The sequence below is a fragment of the Lutjanus erythropterus genome, chromosome 20 (genome assembly GCF_056507025.1).
Source record: "Lutjanus erythropterus isolate fLutEry1 chromosome 20, fLutEry1.hap2, whole genome shotgun sequence".
Lineage (NCBI taxonomy): Eukaryota > Metazoa > Chordata > Actinopteri > Lutjaniformes > Lutjanidae > Lutjanus > Lutjanus erythropterus.
The window spans coordinates 27,600,536-27,620,458 of NC_139336.1; the positions used below are offsets into that span (position 1 = coordinate 27,600,536).

At 40.4% G+C, this 19,923-nt stretch overlaps 2 protein-coding genes across 2 annotated transcripts in view; one reads left to right on the plus strand and one right to left on the minus strand.

The window, feature by feature from the left end:
* aff1 (AF4/FMR2 family, member 1) overlaps window positions 1-4,836 on the plus strand; it is a 29,384-nt gene extending 24,548 nt beyond the window's left edge. The window contains exons 15-19 of the mRNA XM_084746059.1: window positions 90-161; window positions 1,399-1,492; window positions 1,618-1,661; window positions 1,781-2,016; window positions 3,022-4,836. Of these exons, the coding sequence (XP_084602185.1) occupies window positions 90-161; window positions 1,399-1,492; window positions 1,618-1,661; window positions 1,781-2,016; window positions 3,022-3,146 (571 nt within the window). The 3' untranslated portion in view covers window positions 3,147-4,836. The remainder of the gene's footprint in view (window positions 1-89; window positions 162-1,398; window positions 1,493-1,617; window positions 1,662-1,780; window positions 2,017-3,021) is intronic.
* Window positions 4,837-7,210: 2,374 nt separating this feature from the next.
* The window catches only part of LOC146308643 (lymphocyte antigen 75), a 39,854-nt gene continuing 27,141 nt past the window's right edge, over window positions 7,211-19,923 (minus strand). Inside the window, exons 30-50 of the mRNA XM_084746066.1 lie at window positions 19,630-19,784; window positions 19,384-19,497; window positions 19,141-19,256; window positions 18,205-18,359; window positions 17,483-17,688; window positions 16,619-16,796; window positions 16,321-16,545; window positions 15,282-15,451; window positions 15,116-15,186; window positions 14,192-14,292; window positions 13,992-14,108; window positions 12,713-12,850; window positions 12,465-12,619; window positions 11,032-11,131; window positions 10,673-10,908; window positions 9,478-9,661; window positions 9,085-9,333; window positions 8,789-8,971; window positions 8,590-8,655; window positions 7,535-7,692; window positions 7,211-7,446 (exon numbers count right to left, since the gene is read on the minus strand). Of these exons, the coding sequence (XP_084602192.1) occupies window positions 7,402-7,446; window positions 7,535-7,692; window positions 8,590-8,655; window positions 8,789-8,971; window positions 9,085-9,333; window positions 9,478-9,661; window positions 10,673-10,908; window positions 11,032-11,131; window positions 12,465-12,619; window positions 12,713-12,850; window positions 13,992-14,108; window positions 14,192-14,292; window positions 15,116-15,186; window positions 15,282-15,451; window positions 16,321-16,545; window positions 16,619-16,796; window positions 17,483-17,688; window positions 18,205-18,359; window positions 19,141-19,256; window positions 19,384-19,497; window positions 19,630-19,784 (3,122 nt within the window). The 3' untranslated portion in view covers window positions 7,211-7,401. The remainder of the gene's footprint in view (window positions 7,447-7,534; window positions 7,693-8,589; window positions 8,656-8,788; window positions 8,972-9,084; window positions 9,334-9,477; window positions 9,662-10,672; window positions 10,909-11,031; window positions 11,132-12,464; window positions 12,620-12,712; window positions 12,851-13,991; window positions 14,109-14,191; window positions 14,293-15,115; window positions 15,187-15,281; window positions 15,452-16,320; window positions 16,546-16,618; window positions 16,797-17,482; window positions 17,689-18,204; window positions 18,360-19,140; window positions 19,257-19,383; window positions 19,498-19,629; window positions 19,785-19,923) is intronic.

Sequence of the window (19,923 nt, forward strand, 5' to 3'; positions counted from 1 at the left end):
CTGTATTGAAGTTAAAAATTAAGATTTTGACTCCATAACTGAATTTGATTCATGCATTAGTTTTACTGCCACGTTCTCCACTCTCACAGGTTTGTACTGAAACTTAAAAACTCAGTGGACCCCTCTGCTCCACCCTCAGAAAAGGACTTTTTAGCTTTATGGTAAGATGGTAGACGATACTTCATGTGCTGTTTATCCACACACAAGAATGTCTCATGATATTTTTCTGACATTACTGATTATGGTTTACTTCCTGTTTTAGTTCTCTATTTGCCTTCAGGCTTAACACCATCTTCAATTTGAAATCTCACTTGTTGTCATTCAGATATTGATATAACTTCATTTTCATTCTGGAGGCTGTAGTTATAGGACCGTCTCAAAAAACATTCCTTGGGCTTTGAAGTTTAAATGAAAATTAACCGTGAATCTTCAAAACTCATACTTTCCTAAAACGACATTATTTATTATATATGTTGCTGTTTTTGTAATTATGAGCCTAATGAGAGACAGGGACAGGAACAGGGTTAGGAGAGGGTCAAGTTCACCCTCGTCACAGCCGCGTGTTTGAGGGACCACATGTACATGTGGAGCAGGATGATTTCTCTCTAGTAGACGTGATTCTGTGCACTTGTGTCACGTGCATGTACCCGTGTTTTCGCTCTTTATCAGTATTTCCAGTGCAGCCGGTGCAACGTCTCCTTTCTTAAAAAATAGAAAAATGAAGCATTCAAATACTGATTTGGTTGTCAGCTTTGAAGCATTCGGGTCAGTTTCAAGTGAGAAACACTAACACCAGCAATTTGTATGTGCGAAATAACATTGACATGTAGCATCATGTCTAATATAAAGTTATTTATTGCTTTGTCTTTGAGCAGAAACGACTGCCCTACCTTGCTGAAAACATGAAAATGGCAACTTTAAAAATGTAAATAACATAAGAAAACTAAAAAAAAAAAAAAACTGTTAAAGTCGACAGTAAATCTTTGGTTTGGAATTTAAACTGTGAAACTGATTATACATACAGCATGTCTGTGACATTAATTGTTATTTAGGTATCAGGTGTTAATATTAGATTAGTGTGCAAGTCTCATTCATTTGTAAAATCTTGAAATATTTGTCCAGTTTGTCTCTCAGTTCTCACATTAATATCAAGTCAGAGCCTGTGTGTTCGCTTAGTTAAATTTTCTTGGAATCTGATGTCTCATTGGTTTCAGGGTCACTTTGACAAACAAAATATCCCGAACGCCAAACTTCATCAGTTGTTGTTGTAGCAAGGACTGAAAATGAGTAAGAAGGTGCAAAAACGGCAAACAAAATGTTCACAGGTCTGTTATTTGTTTTCTGTGATGAATCATGTAAATTATGATCAATTCAATAACATGTAATTGTCTCTTGTAGTTTGAAGTGCCAGTCTCTCCTGCAGATGGCCATGTTTCGCCACAAACACAAAACTGCTCTCAAGTATTCGAAGACCCTCACTGATCACTTCAGTGTAAGTATTAACTGAAGTACTGCTATGATTAATGAAGTAGTCTTACTGTGGTGGGAAAGTAGCACTTCTGCATAGACGCATAAGTTAATATTTTGTCTCGCTAATTAAAGTTTGACCTCTTTCAGAACTCAGCTCAGAAAACACACAGTTCTCCCGTCGTAACATCAAAGTAAGTCATTGAGTTTGTGTGTGACGTTCTCTGTTTGGACTTCTCGCATTAAACCGTCAATAATGTAGCACATAAAAAAAAAAAAAAAAACCCTACATCTTTTCACCCGTCTCCTTCAGAGTGACAAACACCCCGTCCCCCATGCCGTCTCCAGCCAACACGTCCACCACCAGCTCAGGTCCCGGCTCCAACCACAGTGCTGGCAGCGTGTTGGTCGTGGACCCTGTCGGCAGCACCGTCGCGGTTCCACAGGCCATTGAACAAGTGGCATTCACTTATGTCAACATCACCACGTTATTCCTGAGCGCTCATGACATCTGGGAGCAGGCGGAGGAGCTGGCACACAAAGGCAGCGGTAAGAATGGGTGACTTTGGATGTTTTGCCTGCTGGGACCGGCAGGGTTCATACGGGTGCTGGAAATCCTTGAAAATACTTTTTTTATTTTATTGCAGTGTTTTCAAGGATTGAAAAGTGCTTGAAATTGCAATTGCATTTCTTTTATAATAAATTGCTTTCTGACTGAACTAGTTAGTTAAATAAATAAAATAAGTCAGATATTTGCTGAGCCAGATTGTACAGGAAGTAGGGATGTTAGTTATTCATCTCCCAATTCCACAGATTAAACATATTATTAATTGATAATTAATCAGTAGTCTAGAAATGGCAGTAATTGTCCCTTGTTTGACATTGTTTTGTCTGAATGAGCCATTAATTGGATAAGAAAAATTAAAATTATACTTAATATAAGAAAGAAAAAAATGAATATCATCATATCAATATCATCTGATTTAATGTAATGAAGAGGAGAAATAATCATTTTGTAAATAAATATGTAAATTACCGCAGCTATAAGGTGCTGCAAAAGCAAAAGCTTAAGAAGTTTAGGAACCCTGGACCAGAAGGAAGTGCGTTGCAGTAGTCAAGTCTAGAGAAGATAAAAGCGTGAGACTCTTCTGTAAAGCTGCAAATCGAAAGGAATAAGCTAATCTTTGTTAAATATCTAAATAGGACTGCATCACTTAACTTCCATGAGCATCTAAACAGTCAAAGATTGATAGGAATTTTTAAAAACATCATTAGATTAGACACCCGGTCTGATGACAGACTGATAATAATAGTGCTGAAACCAGAGGGGGTCATTATCATGATCTCTAAATTTGAGTCCTTTAACTGCAGGAAATGTTTAGACCTCCAGTTCTTAAATTTGGCCAGATAAAACATAATACAGGACACATTACACACATCTGTTTGCAGTCAGCCTCTTAAGATCTAAGGTGCATTTACTTTTTAATAGATAAATGAACCCAGGAAGTGTCGTTTGCATTTGTTTTTTTTTTTAAATATTCCTGTTTATTTCAGGTTTGCTGACAGAGCTGGACACAGTTATGGGCCCACTGAGTCTGACATCAAGCATGAGCGCTATGGTCCGTTATACGAGACAGGGTGTCCACTGGCTGAGACTGAACAGCCAAAAGGTAAAGTGACCAACAACCTGCACCCGGACGCCTGCAACGTTCGAGCTGCGTCTCACTCCTGAACTGTCCCTCAGGCTTCAGTCGTCTTTTTCTTTACTTCACACGGACATGAACTCATCTCATGACAAAGGTAGACACCGGACGTCATCTTGTGTGTCCTCGAGGATACCGCACTGATCATTGCACTTGGTATTAATTTTACTTTTTTTTTTTTTTTTACTCTCATGTCCACTTCGGTGTCTCTCTCTTTCCTCTTTGGCACTTTTATGAACTTTGGTTACGTCTGTTGTAATCCACATTTTTCATATCTTGCACCCGTTTTGTACCTTCCTGTTCCTCTGTCAGTCAGCTGATGTCATGAAATCATTTGCAAATAAGGGCTTTATCCCGGAGTAGCTTTAAAGGGATAGTTCGGATTATTTGAAGTAGGGTTGCGTGAGGTACGTCTCCACAGTCAGCGTGTTACCTACAGTAGATGACACCCTCAGTTTGAAGAAACAGCAGGAGTCTGTGGACTGCTGTGGACAGGGTCAGTAGAATATTTTCCATCCTATTTTCTATTTTAGCCACACCTAAAAAGAATAATATCACTTTAATTGTACGCTACATTTAGAATATTGTCACTGCTTTACTTTGCCGTCAGACTGCCATTTCTTAAACTGTCGTTATCAAAAGCAACCAGACTCGATTGGCAAAATCAGCAGTTTTACCTTGCAGAACTTGGTCTCCTGCTGCCTTATCAGTTAGTTTGTGTTATTTTGTGACTTCAGTGAATCTGAACTTTTAAATCACTGAAGTCACTCCTGTGTTCTTTGAGGTAAAATTACTGCCTGATTACTGCCAACGGTGTTTGTTTGGTTTGGAGAGAGAGATATCTGGCTCGTATGACGCCGGCTTTCCTGTCGGAAAAGGCCGTCTGACTGCAAGGCAAAGCAGTGAAAACACTCTAAATCTGGCATGTACTTAAACTGATACTAATGTTGTTTTCTGTTTTTTAGATGCACCTTTTTTAGGTGGCTAAAACACTTTTGTTTCTGACCAAACTTCTCCAAACTGATGGGCGTGTCGACCACCATCTACTGTAGCTAATACACTGACAATGGAAAAGTATCTTGTACAACCTCCCTTCATATAATTGAAACTACCCCTTTAATTAAATTTGGATGATAAGTATATCAAATTTAACCAAAAGTATGATCTGATGGCTCTATGATTTTATCACATGGTTGTGGTGCAGGTACTGACACAGATCTTATTTATTTTCACAGCTTGTGTTATTAATGTTACTATTATGAGCGGTAAAACTACGGGCACTTAAATTATTGTTCAAAAGTTTCATGTTTAGACTCTTCTGCCACACAGTTTTTGCTCATTGATTTTATTTCATTTGTCTCAAAAAGAGATTCTGTTTCCCTGTTTCAGTTGGAAATATTGGTTTGATTTAGATTCAGGGATTTTGTATTTTTTTTAAATTCTTCATTGTATTTCTCCCCACAAATAACAGGATAACCACTGAGAATTAAGAGTGCAGATCAACATTTGAACTGGTGACACAAATTTGACTGTGTAGGAGGTAAACAGGAGTCGAATATGGGGAAATTGTTTCTGCCAAAAACGGCATTCAGTTCATTCATTTTAACCAATCTGTATTTACGGTTTTTCAAATAAGTGTTGCCAGATTTTCAGCTCTGGTTAGATTGAAACAGACTTCCTGTGCAATAATCAAAAATGAGTGCATTTATAAGGATAAAATAAGAAAAACCTGTGCCATACTGTTAATGAGACATTAGTCCTCTCAGGACAAAACACGTTGAATGTAGGTTGAATTTTGTATAGATTGTCGAGAGTGTTGCACGTAACAAAGATGAATCTGGACACATTCACATCATAATTAGGAGGCATTTCCTGGCTGTGTGGTTAATTGGTCTTTAATGAATGAAGAAGTCATTGTGTATGAGGTGTAACTGTTGCACTGGTCAACTTTAACTTCTTGCCTGTCTGCTCCTGTAAGACGCCGGTTTGTGTCTTGGCTCTCGTCTGAGTCGGCGTGAATGACGCTTTGAGTCTGATTATTGGATCTGTGGTGTGGTTTCGTTACGGTCGGCGGCTGCAGCTCAGGATCGTAGCAGAGGCGATGTGACTCTTTGACAGGCAGCGACTGGTTCGTCAGATTAAAGCAGACTGGGTTTTATTCTTGTCATCCTGTTTAAAAAAAACTTGCACTTGTGCCTCTTTCTAAATTGAACAACTATACGAGCGTCAAAGTAAATTAAAGGGGTGGTTCGGATTATTCAGAGTGGAGTTGTACGAGGTTCTTACTGATAGTCGGTGCATCGAGTGCAGTAGATGATGGTTGTAAGCCGCCACTTTGGAGAGGCAGAGTGGAATATTAGCACAGAAGCTAAGCAATGCACTGCTGTCTGTTCAAGTGTGTGCTGTATTTACAATATTTTCAACACTTGACCTCGCCATCAGACAACCTTTTCTGACAGGAATAGAACGCCACCAGACTTCATTGGCAAAAACAGTGACTTTACCTTCCAGAATACTTCTTGTGTGACTTCTGTAAATCCAAACTACCCTTTTGACAAAGTCACACACTTTGAGACAGCAGCAGACCACCAACCTCTGTTTTTGACAAGAGTTTGGTGGCTTTGAAGAGAGCAGTATCTGGCTTGCGTAGCAGTGGTTTCTATTGAAAAAGGCTGTTTGATGGGAAAGTAAAGTGATGTGGCCGAAATACATTTTGCTGACCGTGTCCACAGCAGTACTTCTGACCACCATCTACCATAGGAAATACACTGACGGTGGATAAATACCTCATACACCCCCTCTTAAAATAATCCAAACTATCCCTTTAAACATATTACTTTTAGAGGTTTCTTGTCTATAACTACTTGCAAGAACAAAAAATGGGGGAAATAATTTTACATCCCCGACTTTCTCTGGGGTAAAGTGGTGGATGTAGCTTTTCACATTGGCCATCAGTTTGAGTTACCTTTCTTCAAGTATAGTGGAACTACCAACAGATATGAAACTACAGTAGTGTTCCCTTTATTTGTTTTTGCATCAGTATGCTGCTTTCCTCTGTGTTTCCCACACTTTTGTTGAGTAGCAAATGTTGAGTTGCAAAATGTTTACTAGATTTGTGGGAGCAGAATAATAAATGGCCAAACTATAGCTTACAAAAGAATGTACTTTTTTGAGTATTTGTAGTTCATTTCTGTGGACAAAAGACCACGTTCCCAAGACCGGCAGGACTGTGCTAGTCTTTGCTCTTGTTTATATTGTAACTTTGATTCTAAGCAATAAAAGCATGAGTTTTGGCTCCAATTTTTATCTTCTTGATTCACTGGGGGACACAAAAATATGAAATGGTGACGCAGGAAAAGAAACATTGCTTTAGTTCAGCGCATTTCTTGAAATGAGTATCATTGGGTCTTGAAATGTTTCGCTTGTTAAATCAGTTGGTGTGTCTGTGCAATTACACGATAAAAGGGCTAAACAAGGATCACAAAGTGTTCCTGACTTTATTTTCTCACATAAATGATGATATTTTTTTAAGTAAGGAGCGAGTACACTGGTGCCATGGCATTTAGGATTATTTTTATGTATGGATCATCAGCAGGCTGCAATAGAAACGATATTTCTTAACGCGGATGTCTACTCTGCACTTGTGGTCATTTTGGCATTCGACATTCATAAATTGTGCGACTTCAGCAGTTTTTTTTTTGGTTCTTGTATTTTCCAACCTGTGGCTTAATTTTCATCATCTTGACTGTTGGTGCTTCATCTACGATTTTCTCTGCAACAAGTTTACACTTCCTGTCCAAATAATTATTTACTGGAAAATTTTGAAGGATGCTTTTTTCCCTTTTGTTAAATATGTAAAGAATTTGTGTTGCAGTGTACAGAGATGAATAAACACTGGAAATGAGTTTGTTGTTCGTTACTTTTATTTATCTGGAAGAAAACGAGACTCGCACAATTTTAAGGTTGGTAAATAACGCGTGAACATTTCTTAATTAGTCTTGCTATTTATCACAAATTGCGGTAAACATTACCAAAAACTGTTGCACTTAAGACATGTAAGTGCAACACAGGGAAAAAGTTTTATCTTTCAATACATCTTATTTTTATCAGTGTATTACAATATTTACAATAGAGTCAAATCATATAAAAGAGACTTTAAAACTTCATTATCACCAATTTGTTTACAAAAATATATCAAATTCAATTTACTGTACAAAACTTGAATGATGGTTTATGTGTCTGATTCTCCTGAGAAGTTGGGGTTGGTGAAAGCAGGCTGCAATAAAAGAATGACACAACTTAGTATTCACACTGTCATAAAAACTCAACCACACTTGACCGCAACAGTCTAATCAATAACTCACCACGTCAACGTGACCGGCTGCACTGTTGGATGTTCTTGTTGGCAGGCTCAAGCCACTTAGTTTATACCCTCGGACACTGAAGACGTAGTACAGCAGCCCGCCGATCAAGGCGACAACCATGACGACTGCGATGATGACACCAGCTATCACCCCTTCGTCTGTAAAAACGGATCCAGAAACACAGCGGCATCAGGGTTAAACATACTGCGATTTTTATTTTGAACTGAAGTGCAACAGTTTCCGACATTCAAACGTCTTACTGGTTGCACATCCACACTGGTTTGACAACCAGGTGCACACGCCGGGAGAGAAAAGCTAAAAAATTAGCTGACTGACTGGGGACGACTTTCATGCTAAAACTGTGTGGAAACAGTTAATTGGTCCTTTAGGTTGCCCTTCGTATTGGGGCAGTGACATTGAGGAGAAGAGGGGGGGGAAACGCTGTTTCCCATAAGGCTTCTCTCTCAAATCGTAGGTTTGTTTAGGGGCTGGTCTCAGTGATGTTCAAGTAACTACCTTGCAAGTCTCAGATGATCAATAGGCGGTGATTGTCTGGTAATTTGAGACTCGGGTCAGACGCTGGGCGCAAAGGGGTTGTATTTAATTTGTTAATTAATCATAGGTGTGTTTTGAGCGTAACATGAATGAAACCGGTGAGTGTCATCTCCCACTCCCTTTGCTATCCTTTGTTTTCGGCAAGTTGGAGAAGCAAACGGTTTTCTGCTGAGAAAATCGATTAGCTCGTGCACATTATTTTGCGCCATTCCACAACGGTTTTTCACTGCGCACAGCTCAGCAGGCGCCTGCCTACAGTTCGACCAGGTTGAACTCTGGGACCAAGCTTTACACCCCAGTGGCAAGTGCTGCTTAAACTGTATCATGTCTGAGAAGGCCTTAGTCTCTAAATCACGTTTATCCTGCTGTTGGCACTAGAGGAAACATCAGGGGATTACCAAAGGATTTGTCATCTGGGGACCAAGAATGTCTGAACGGAATTTAAACGCAACCCAAAGGTACTGCTCAATTTGTGAAGAAATTATATTTAGCAGACTTACCGTGGACGCTGATTGGTGGATTTGGATGATGAGTAGGAGTAACTTGACTTGGGTCTGTTGTATGGTCTGAAAGAGAGTTTCACACACAGAGAAGCTGTTAATCAACCAAAAATCAAAGCTGCAGAAATGAGCCTGCAGAGCTCTATATTTCATCAAAAAATTAAAAAAGATAAAAAAAAAAAAAAAAAAGAATCCTTACGCTGGAAATGGCGGCATATGAAACCTCTCTTCTGCATGCAGTTGTTGTCATTCCAGTGTCCATCGTGGTACATCTCCACACAGTTCTCTTCAGCCACATCCCCGGGGTGGAAGGCGGCATTGGGTTCTCCTTGAGCCCAGTTGAGGAAGAACAGAGGCGACTTATCTGTCCAGGCCCAACCGACTAGAACATTAAGCAGACAAGGTTTCAGCATCGGAAACGGTTGGTGCACATTTCCTGATATTTGAGGTGTAATTCAAACAAAAACATTGCTTTCACTGTTTTTCTACACTCACAGTTGTTGTCCCTGGTGAGGCCGATCCAGAGGTGGTGATGTTTAGTGTAGTTGAGATTCCTGATGAACTCCACCTCCGCTCTACTGTGGATGGATGCCAGCTCTGTTTTCATGGACTCGCAGTAGTGGCGGGAGTCCGGCCAAGAGAAACCCTCCTGACCGTCGTACACAAAGTAACAGTGGCGGCCGTATGGAACCCAGAATGGCAGACAGTTCCCGTTGCCAGGGGGCGGAGTCGGCGGCGGTGTCTCTGAGAGACGACATAAGTTAGCTAAGGTTAGACTGAACCTTTTTTTTGTGTGAAATATAAATCCTCACTCTGGGTCTAACAGACGAGGGTAGAAATTGCGAATAAAAGGTGGGGAAAGCACAAGCTTCGGTGTGTGTTTCATACCTTTGGAGATCTTGCAGATGTAGGGTTTAGCGAGGTCACACCTGGTGTCGTTCCAGGTCCCGTGGAACGCTCGTGAGCCGTGCATGCTCACGCAGCCCTCGTCTTTAATGTTACTGGGCTCTCCTGGTCCCCACTGAGTGAAGAAAACTGGCCAGCCATCTGACCACGTGTAGGAGCCGTCCTCCTGCGTTACAAGAAAATATAAGCTTGGGTTCAGTGCTTAAAGAGACAAAAAATATATATTTTCCCAATTGCCACTTATGGGGTCTATTCATACTGATAGTTTTGGTTGAATTAACTCAAGTTTCAGAGTTTCGTCTTTGAGATTTCTGCCTTCACTCGAATACAACACAGATCTGTTCTGGTATCATCAAACTAGATGATCTAATGACTCCATTGATGCCAAACATGTCACACTAGTTTGTTGAAAGGCGCCAAACTCCCTTGACCTCTCACCTCAAGATATCTGAATGAAAAGGGGTTCTGTGGGTAGCCAAGAGTCTCCCCTTTACAAGCATGTACACTTTATGCTAATCCCATACAGTCTTGGGCAAAAACCATGCTTTTTTTTTTTTGCATACAGTATCAATATGTTATTTTCACCTATTCTATTTCAATATATCTGCATACTGAGGCTCCTGTAGATTTAATGAGCACAACTGTATTCATGTGTGATGTTGTTAGTTCCCATAGTACCCATTTGAACAAGATAGTGATTACTTGTTGGAATTAAATTCACTCACTGAAGATTATTGCCAATCTAATCAACTCTATGCCAAAATAATTAATCTTCTGAACAGGTACAACTTCCACTGGGACATGGAAACATCAGGCGTAAGTTATTCATGATTTTAGCTCTTCTGAGTTTCTCCAGAAATGTAGATTTCTATATCTATTATACTGTTGTAAAGTCACGTGGTTGCTTGTAACCTTCTAAATAAATGACACAATGTTCTAACAATGTTTAAATTGAGAGAGTGTCGGGGACACAAATACCATTTCACTGTTCTATGCATGCTAAGTAGGTGCTTCACCATCTGTTGCCTGGCAGAGATCTGCAGTTTCCTTAGTGCACTCTTTTGAAACTACTAGAGGTAAATGAAAAAATAGATATTTCCTCCTTAATTTATTTTCCTATCAGAAAAAGCTAATTATCTAATGATTATCTAATGTGTGTCCCCCCGTCTGACAGTACCTGGCGTCTGAGTCCGATCCAGGCATCATCTTTGCCCTGCAGCACCACTCCGGCGACGAAGGCCTGGTCGTAGCTCATGTCGATGCTGGTCAGGTGACCTCCCTCCAGCCTGCAGGCTGCCTGAGCCTTGTCCCAGGTCGCCGGCTCCTGCACCATCTTGTAGCAGTTCAGGTACCAGGAGATGTAGCCAGTCGGGCAGGGGCTTGGAGTCGGGGGTGGAGGGTCGATGCTGCTCGCTGATTTGAAGCAGATGGAGAAAATGTCTTTTTTAAGTGAGGCCTGAACAGGGATTCAGCTGCTATATGTTTGAAATCAAAATTATTTGAGCGGAAAGAACAAAATCTGCAGTGTTTACTCACATTTCTTCCTGAAACAGACGAAGCTGTGATTCTTATTACAGGCGTCATCGTTCCACCTGCCGCTCACCAGGTGGTTGTGAGCCATCGCTACACAGTGTTCCTGTTGAGAACGAGACAAGAAAGTTACAGCTGCAACGATTAGCTGATTAATCTGTTGAAAGAAAATGAATTGACTCTCTCTAGGTCCTGCCTCTTTTGGAACCTCGGACCAATTTCTCCTTTCCTGTTTCATGTACTTAGAAACACTGTGTGCTGGTCTCGTCTGTGTTAAAAAGAAAACCTCATTTTGAAGATGGTCAAAAGATGTTGCTGGTGGACCTGTAAAAGCAACAAATACTGTATAGTCATATCTTAAGCTAGCTACTGTTAGCAAAATGCTAGTCCACATCAGTCGTCAGCTAGAATTTATTTCAGTCTGCGAATAGAAATTAGTCCATTATGTATAAATCTACAAAGTAATATTCAGCTAGTTAGCTAGCATTTTGCTAACATAAGATGTCACTATATATGTTACTTTTAAAGGTCCCTCAAAAACATCTTTTCAAATGCTTCCACATGTGGTTTTCTTGTCAATATACAGGCAGCCCAGCTCTCTGCATATCTAAGTACATGAAACGGGAATGGAGAGAGTAGATCAGGTTCTACTGGGAACCAACCTTGTTCAACTGTCACTGGAGCACAGAGCAAAGGGGCGGGACTTATTAACAGACAACTGTCGTGATAATTGATTAATTGCATCAGTAATTTTTTTTAAGTAAAAAAAAAAAAAAAAAAGATGGTTCCAGCTTCTTAAATGCAAAAGAAAGTAATTTTCTTTTGCATGAGCATTTTTGACATTTTATAGACTAAATGATTAATCACAAACAAATTTATTGATAAAGAAAAGAATTATAGGATTGATGGTTCTGAATCAGATTACTATTAGCCTAATTTAGAGGTATTAGGTAATGTTTTACCCATGATTCCGGGTACCTCTCCGCTGCTGAATGGTGTTGCAAAGATGATTTTTATCGATTTTGTCTCCATTTTCCATCTTTTACGCACTGGTCTTCATTTAATCATCCACTCATTCATTTGTTTATCACCGTATTTGTTTGTTTATTGTTGTGTCTTTGTTTTTTAGTAGTTTTAATATAAATGTCATAAAATACAAAGTTTGCTTTCCATATCTTGCAAATCAGTCCCTTTGTGTATGCGTCCGATTCTGGACGAGCGATCAAAAGTGGTTCAGTATCTTTTCCCCAAATTGAGCTTTTCCTACATTTTCCTGGATTTAATAAATGCAAAATTACTTTCAATTCCTCACATACTGGTTAGAGAATAAATACTGGAACATTTTTCCTTAGTAATCGTTAGTTGTGGCCGTACTTCAAGCGATCTCACTATAAACGTGAGCTTTAGGGCTGCCTGCTTTAACTCTGAAGTCTCCTCACCGCTCCTCCTGCGTTGTTGGGCTCCTTGTCGTTCCAGTTGGTGTAGAGCACCGGGCTGACCCCGTCGCTCCAGGCGTACTGGTTCTCTGCCAACAGATCTGACAGGCCGATCCACGTGGGGAGCTCCAGGTCCCTCAGGTAGCTAGACACAAAGTCTGGAGGAGAGGAGAGAGGATCAAAATATAAAGAGAGCAGTCTCTTTGACCTGGAGCCTCTGGTCTGTTTAGATTCTCTCAGATTTAGCTCACCGTTCTCATACTGGTCATCAATAACTGCCAGCTCTCCTCCTTGATCTTTGCACCAACTCCGAGCATCAGACCAGCTGGCTTTCATGTCGTCTTTCTTCCCTTTGAACAGGAAGCACTTATCCTTGAAACGCAGCCAATCTGCAGGGAAAGAAGGTAAACAGGTTGCATCATATTATAATCACTTACAGCTTGATCATATATGCAGTAATGATATTACATGATACACAATAAGCGATAGGTAAGGCGCGGCAAGCAGCGGACAGCAAAGCCCATTTTAATGTGTCGATATGGATAAAATCCTCCAAAATCGTGTCTAACTTTATATTGTGATAAATTTTCTGGAATAGTGGTTCATAAATAAAATAAACATGAATGTGTCTTTTTTGGTAATCCCTTGAATTAAATACCTGATAAATCAAGGTACTTAACCAGACAGATACAAAAATTAATTACATTAATTCAAGCTGTCAAATTAACGTCAAAGTAAAAGAAGTAAAATTTAAAGACTTGGGTTGACAAATAACGTATAAGACGATCAGAAATTGTTTCAAATGAGAGAAAATCAACACAATTTGAGAAGAATCTGTACGTTCAAGACGCAGCCAGTGAGGACTAATGCCAAAAGTCATGCGCTTCTGCAGCTGTATAGAGGAAATGAAAACATGTACAACATTAAATAGATTTAAACAAATTTTAAAAAATAATCCCTGGACAGCAGGGAACTGGCGTGAGATGGGACGGCATGTGTAGGTTGATTGTTGAACAGTGTGAAACATGATGTATTTATTTCATTTTCAGTTTACACAAGTTTTAACGCTGAAAGTAGCACATTTTTCCTGTTGATTTGTATCTTAGATGGTATTTTAAAGCATAAGGTTTGAGTCATTCTATACTTATTGTCAACAAATCCCGTAAAAAGACCAAAACTAATAATGTATTTTCTCCAGCTTATACTTCCTACTGAAGATCTAAATCTTTGGCAACAGGTCAGATATTGTTCCATCTTTGAAAAAAGGCTCAGTCAGGTCCTCAAACAGCTGGCTGCGGTAGTTTTTAGCAAACGTGACTCAAAGAAAGTGGTTTATTGGGGACTATTTTCAGCTGCGGATTAATTTGTTGCTCTTGTGAGTATTTCCAGCAGCAGCGCATAGTGTGAAGAGTCGAAATAATGAACAGGTCATCCATCAACACATAACCTGCATGTTTTAATAAATATAATAAATAAAGAAAACACATGAGAAAACACATTTTAGAGTTATATTTAAAAAGTGCGTGTTACCTGCAGGGCAGTTGCCCTCCCAGGGCTGGGTGGGTGGAGGAGGTGTGATGTGACCTCCGGGGAACTTTTTACAGACATAACCAGCAAACCGACCACAGTTGGCATCGTTCCATCCACCTTAACGAGCCAGAGTTCATAATGAATATTCATCACCACGGAGTCCGCTCAGTAAACATGCACGACGAGTGGAATTTAAATACCTTGGTGTCTGTTCATCTGAACACACTGTTCCTCCCCGTTGGCGTTGTTGGGCTCACCTGGACCCCAGTGTGTGTACGTCACAGGGGAGAAGTCCACCCAGCTGTGCAGGTAAAACAGAGAAAAATGAGCACTGAACTTTTGTGTGCACATCGTAAAAAGAAAATCCTCTCCGGAGCAGAATTTACATGATTTGAACAGTAAAATCAACAGAGTTTCTCAGCTGCAAATCAAAGAAGTTTGTTACTGATATTGAAATAATTACTGATATCAAATCATAAAAACTTTTATTTAAATGTAATCCTATAGCTTTGAATTAGAAAATGCCTTTATATTTAACTAAATTCATTGTGAGAGCTGTCCTAAGTGCTCAGATTAAAGGGGTAGTTACCCAAAATTAAAAATTCAGTCATTATCTACTGACCCTCATGCTGATTGAAGGTCAGGTTTGTTTTTTTAGTCCACAAAACACTGCACACAGGAAAACAGCGACGCAGAATCTCCCAAACAACTGAAGTGAACGATGTTGAGTTTTCAAACAAACAAACAAAAGAAATACTGCTTATCTAGCATAATCCAAGTCCCCTAAAGCCCAGACATGCCGTTCACTTGCGCGTCACGCCACACACATCCAATTCAGACAGTGTGCATGCACACATGAACATGGCTCTAAACTAAGGGTCTACAGTGAGGATTTGGGCTAAAAACATGGCGTAAATGACATCCTGTAAAACTCCAGCAGCGTTCTGTGGACTAAAAACTAAACTGGACCGTCAGTTGGCATGTGAGTGAATAGATGGGTGAACTGTCCCTTTAAGAAAACACCCGTCAAATTAACAAAAAGCTTTACAACATCAGAAAAATAACACGAAATCTAATTTGAGGGTAATTTTCCCTCTAAATTCAGTTATCGGAAACACACATACTGGTATTGTCCACTTGCGATGCCAAACATCCTCATTCCAATCCAAGCTGCAGCAACATCACCTGTCCCCACCTGAAAGAAGAGCAGGATGACATGACACAAACTTATTTTAGTGCGACATAAAACGTCATATTCCGTTCTAAAGAAGTAAAAGAAAAGACACTTACCATGCTGTTTACGTATGCCTGTTCGTCTTTGTTGAGGATGGAGACGAGCGAGGCCTTCTCATCGTAGCAGCGAATCATAGCTGTGTGAAAGTCCACGACGTCGGTGTCGTTGTAGTAATAACAGATGTTGTTGTTCTTCCTCCAGCCGGGGTTGGTGCCACATTCTGGAGCTGAGAGATGAGACAGGAGAAGACGAACACGAAGATGATATGATTGGCTCATTGGGCGGGGATTCCTGGTACGATGACTCACAAAGTCTACATAGTGCAACCTTTCACAGACCTCTTGGCAGAGTGCCACAGACCCCTGAGGGTCCCCGGACCACTATTTGAGAACCACTGGCACAGAAGGTGATGCCAGAGGTAGAAGGGAAGGAGAGGGAGGACTGCACATGATTGCTCATAAAATCTTTTTTATATTTCTGTACATCAGAAACATGGACTTGGACTCTTTTATCAACTTTCTAGTTAGCAAGAAGCTAAATCAAAGCCATTTACAGTTTTCTGCAATTAATTAGCTCATTATCCTAATTACTATAATTGCCCAACATGCAACTCTTGGTAACCAAGTTGAATTTCATCCCCATGACATTTAAATCATAAAAGTTCAAAGGAAACATCATTGCAGGGTTTCATATAAGCTGTAAAGGTGTTTCTAGTAGACTATAATTTCACATTTTGAAGTATTTCTTTTATGCATTTAGTGCACCTGTTCTCAAGTATCAAGGTGTATTATGGCTTTATTTTGTTCACTGTAATTTGTAATATTTTAGCTTAAGGTAATTTAGTTTCAGCTGTTTGCTCAGCCAATAATGCTCTACTCAAGTAAGAAAAACATTACAATAAATTAACAACGCCACTATTTGAGTAGGAAACTATTCTATTCTTTCCTTTTTACCTGTGATGTATTTTTCTTAACAAGAATTTATTTATTTTTGCCATATAATATCAATTTACACTAAAGACTGTTCTAGTACTAGGAAAACAAAAGCATGACTTGTTCATGCAGGTAGGACAGGTGCATTGTGGGGACGGTTTACCTGGGACAGGAGGTGGAGGCACTGGAGGCACGATGGGGGTCTTTCCTTTAGCAATCATGCATATCCAGTCCTGGTGAGCGTCACAGTTGAGGTCGTTCCACCAGGAGTAGGTCCCGTTGGTGCTGCTCACCATCTCCACGCAGTCCTCGCGGCCCTCGTGGTTGTTGGGCTCATCGGGACCCCAGTTGGTGTGGGAGAGCGGAGTGCCGTCGCTCCAAGAATAGCCTGCACGACGGGGAACGGTCTTTAGTTGTAGCTTCCACCAGGGTCCACTCTATAAAACACAGACTCTACTCACCTCCCTCTGTCGGGTTGTGCTTGAGGCCGATCCACTTGCTGCTGCCTTTGCTGTACAGAGCCAAGAACTCTTCCTCCTCCTGGTTGTGGATGCTGACCAGATTAGCTCCTCTGGTGATGCAGTCTTCGCTTGCTGCTTCCCAGCTCTTCTTCTGGGACCAGTCCACATTGTGGAAGAGCTGCAATAAATCAGCCAGTAAATCAGCACGGGAAAACTGATCTCATGGCCCCTGAGAAGAATCACGATTTTAGCTGTTCACAGGAGCAAAATGTAAGACTAGTGTTCAAAAATGAGTCTTGCAACAAGTTGGAGCCATAGATGGTATATTAAATAGGTTGAAACCCTGTTTAATGTTTACAGTTGAAGCGATTTGTTTGACAATTTATAATTGTCAATTAGTTGTCAATATAAAGTAGGGCTGCACAATATGGTAAAAAAAAAAAAAAAGTCCTGAAAAACATGAAAAAGAGCCCAATGCTCTGAAAGTTGGAGTTCACTGACTGCTTGCCTTTTTCCTGCCAGACTCCATTAACATTTTGCTCAATTTAACTGTTATAAACACCTATTCCTTCTAAAAGATTATCAGTGATTTGTTGCAACTCATAAACAGACACTCATTCATACAGCGAACAATCGGCATTCATTTTAACTCTAATAAATGTGAAACAACGAAACAATAACAAACATTCCACACCAGAATAGTAATTTAGAAGGAGAACATGCCGGCTGTAACGTTGTTGTCAAAGAAGCCAGTATTTCAACTTAGCATGTTGCTTTAATCTTTGATGAGGTATCATGGTCATTTTATGATTTAGAACAGTAAATATATGACAGGTTTCTCCTTTAATTGACTGACTAACATACCCTGTAACAGTGTCTGAAGTGAGGCTTGCCGGTCCAGCCGTCAGCACAGCCCGCTGGGACAGGAGGAGTCGGGGGTGTGGTGGGTGGGGTGATGTCGGGTCTGGGTTTCTCACAGATGAAGGCGAATTCCTCTGAGCATTGCTTGTCATCCCAGAAGCCACCAATCTGACCTGAGGTCATTGCCACACAGGTGCCATCCCCGCTATCTGGAGAAAAAAAAAAAAGAACATTTGGGGTTTTTCAGAGCGCAAATATCATTCTGTCGAGCTGGTACTAGGTTAGTGTTGGTCCAAACCACTGACATATATATTACTTATACCAGGTATATTCAGTTGGTGACCCGTGGGCAGAATCTGGCCCTTAAACCACCTCAATCCGGCCCTCTGATCATTTATAAATATTAAATAAATATATATAATTTTTAAGTTTTAGTTAAATAACCTGCCAACATTCTAAGTTTATGGGTGTTTGCACTGTTTAGCAGAAGATCAAAAACCTGAAAGAAAGATGTTAAATGCAACACTGCATTTATTAAAACACAATGTGAAAACTAACAGAGTGGAGAAAAAATAAAAAACTGTCTTACACATTTAACTTCCAAACTATCCAGGACAGACACAGGAAATGTGAACGTCCAGCCACTTTTTCAAATCCGGCTCTTCTAAAATCAAGTAATTGAACAGGCCTGACTTAGACTTTATTTTACAGTCAGTGGTCTGCACCTGGCTGGTCTTTGTCCCAGTGAGTGAAGGTGAGAGGTAAGCCGTTGTCCCAGATGTAGTCCACTCCTCCGCCTCCTACCCCTCGAGCGCGCAGGCCGATCCACCAGAAACCAGTCTTCCCTGACAGATCCACGGTGAAATGTGCCTGCTCATATCTGCAGTGAAACACAGTCAGGCGAGTGAATCACAAACTCAGTCCAACAAGATTAAAGCCGCATTATGAAAACAGATCAGTGTTTGCACTGATGCAAAACAAACCAACGTTGCTTTGCCTGCGTCTGACTGTTGTTAATTTTGGTTTATGCTGGACAGTGTTGACTGTGCATTTTTCAAAGCATGGTAATCACAGTTTTGAAAGTCATAGCAACTTGCCAAAAGATGCAACAAACACAACTGAGCCCCTGCAAATAATGAGTAATACTACTGCTATCCAGAAAAGTAGGATAAGAAAATAAATGAGAAAACTTTTATGGACTGTAACAACACTGGCTGCAAGTACTTGGACGCTAGTTACAACATTAAGATTTTAAATTTTAAATTAATGTATTCATTAAAAAGAAAGGGAGGGTATGGAGAAAAGCAAGAGTGGAGGTGCAGAGGAAGAGGAGTAGATGCAGGTTAATCAAAATGTAAAGGAGGAAAAGAAAAACAGTCCACGGCCATGCTAGCATCTCTGGATTTTGCTGCTGCTTTTTGACAGCAGTGAAAATTAATTTTGGAAATGATTTCATCTAATCAGAAAGTTCTTGGAAATGTTTGGATTGCGTGCGGCGGATGTGTTAGAGGAAACACTACAGACTGGGACAGAGGCAGTGGCACATACAGTGTGAAATCTGAAGGATCAGGATCTTGAATCTATAGTGCGAATTTATCAGCTGTGATACAGGTTTCTTCATATTTACATTTCTTCTAATTTAATAACTTTTTCTGACTCACATGTCGCCGATGTGCACCAAGAAGCTGTCCTGCCCTTCACAGAATTCCTTAGCGTCCGACCAGCTCCTGGGAGTCTCCTCCATCCAGTAGCAGGCGTAGCCATAAGCACCCCAGCCCTGACACATTTTACAGAGGTGAGGATATGACAGTAGTTGTCTCATCTCACAGCAAGCACTTTCAACAGACATCATAACTACAATAAAAAAACAGAAAAATAAAATGTTTGGTGAGAGTCTGTCCTACCTGAGGGCATCCGTACACGGTGGGTTGAACAGAGGGCGCTGGATAATGATCTTTGGGCATTTTGCATATGTAGGTATTGAGTTCTGTACAGGCCACGTCGTTCCATCGGCCGGTCTGGAGGAGAGAAGACATTAATATCAAAATATTCACTTCAGAGAATGAATAATATGAGCAGTTTTGGATTTGTCCATGCACGGTGTACATACAGCAGAGCATGATATGTTTGTTTTTTCCATTTTTTCTCACCTGATGCAACATCTCAACACAGTCTTCACTGAAGCCGAGGTGGTTGTTCGGTTCCCCTGGAGCCCAGTAAGTGAAGGTCACTATGTGTTCGTCAGACCAGGCGAACATACCGGGTACGAACAGGTCATTCAGACCAGTCCACACGTCACTGGTGGCTGCAAAGGACGAAAAAACATGTATTTCATTAATATATGCTGTTAGTAGTACAATGGCATATTAGAGGCAGGTTAAAAAAATATAAATAAAAAATATAGAAATATAGGTTAAAAAAAACAACAAACAACAAAAAAGAAC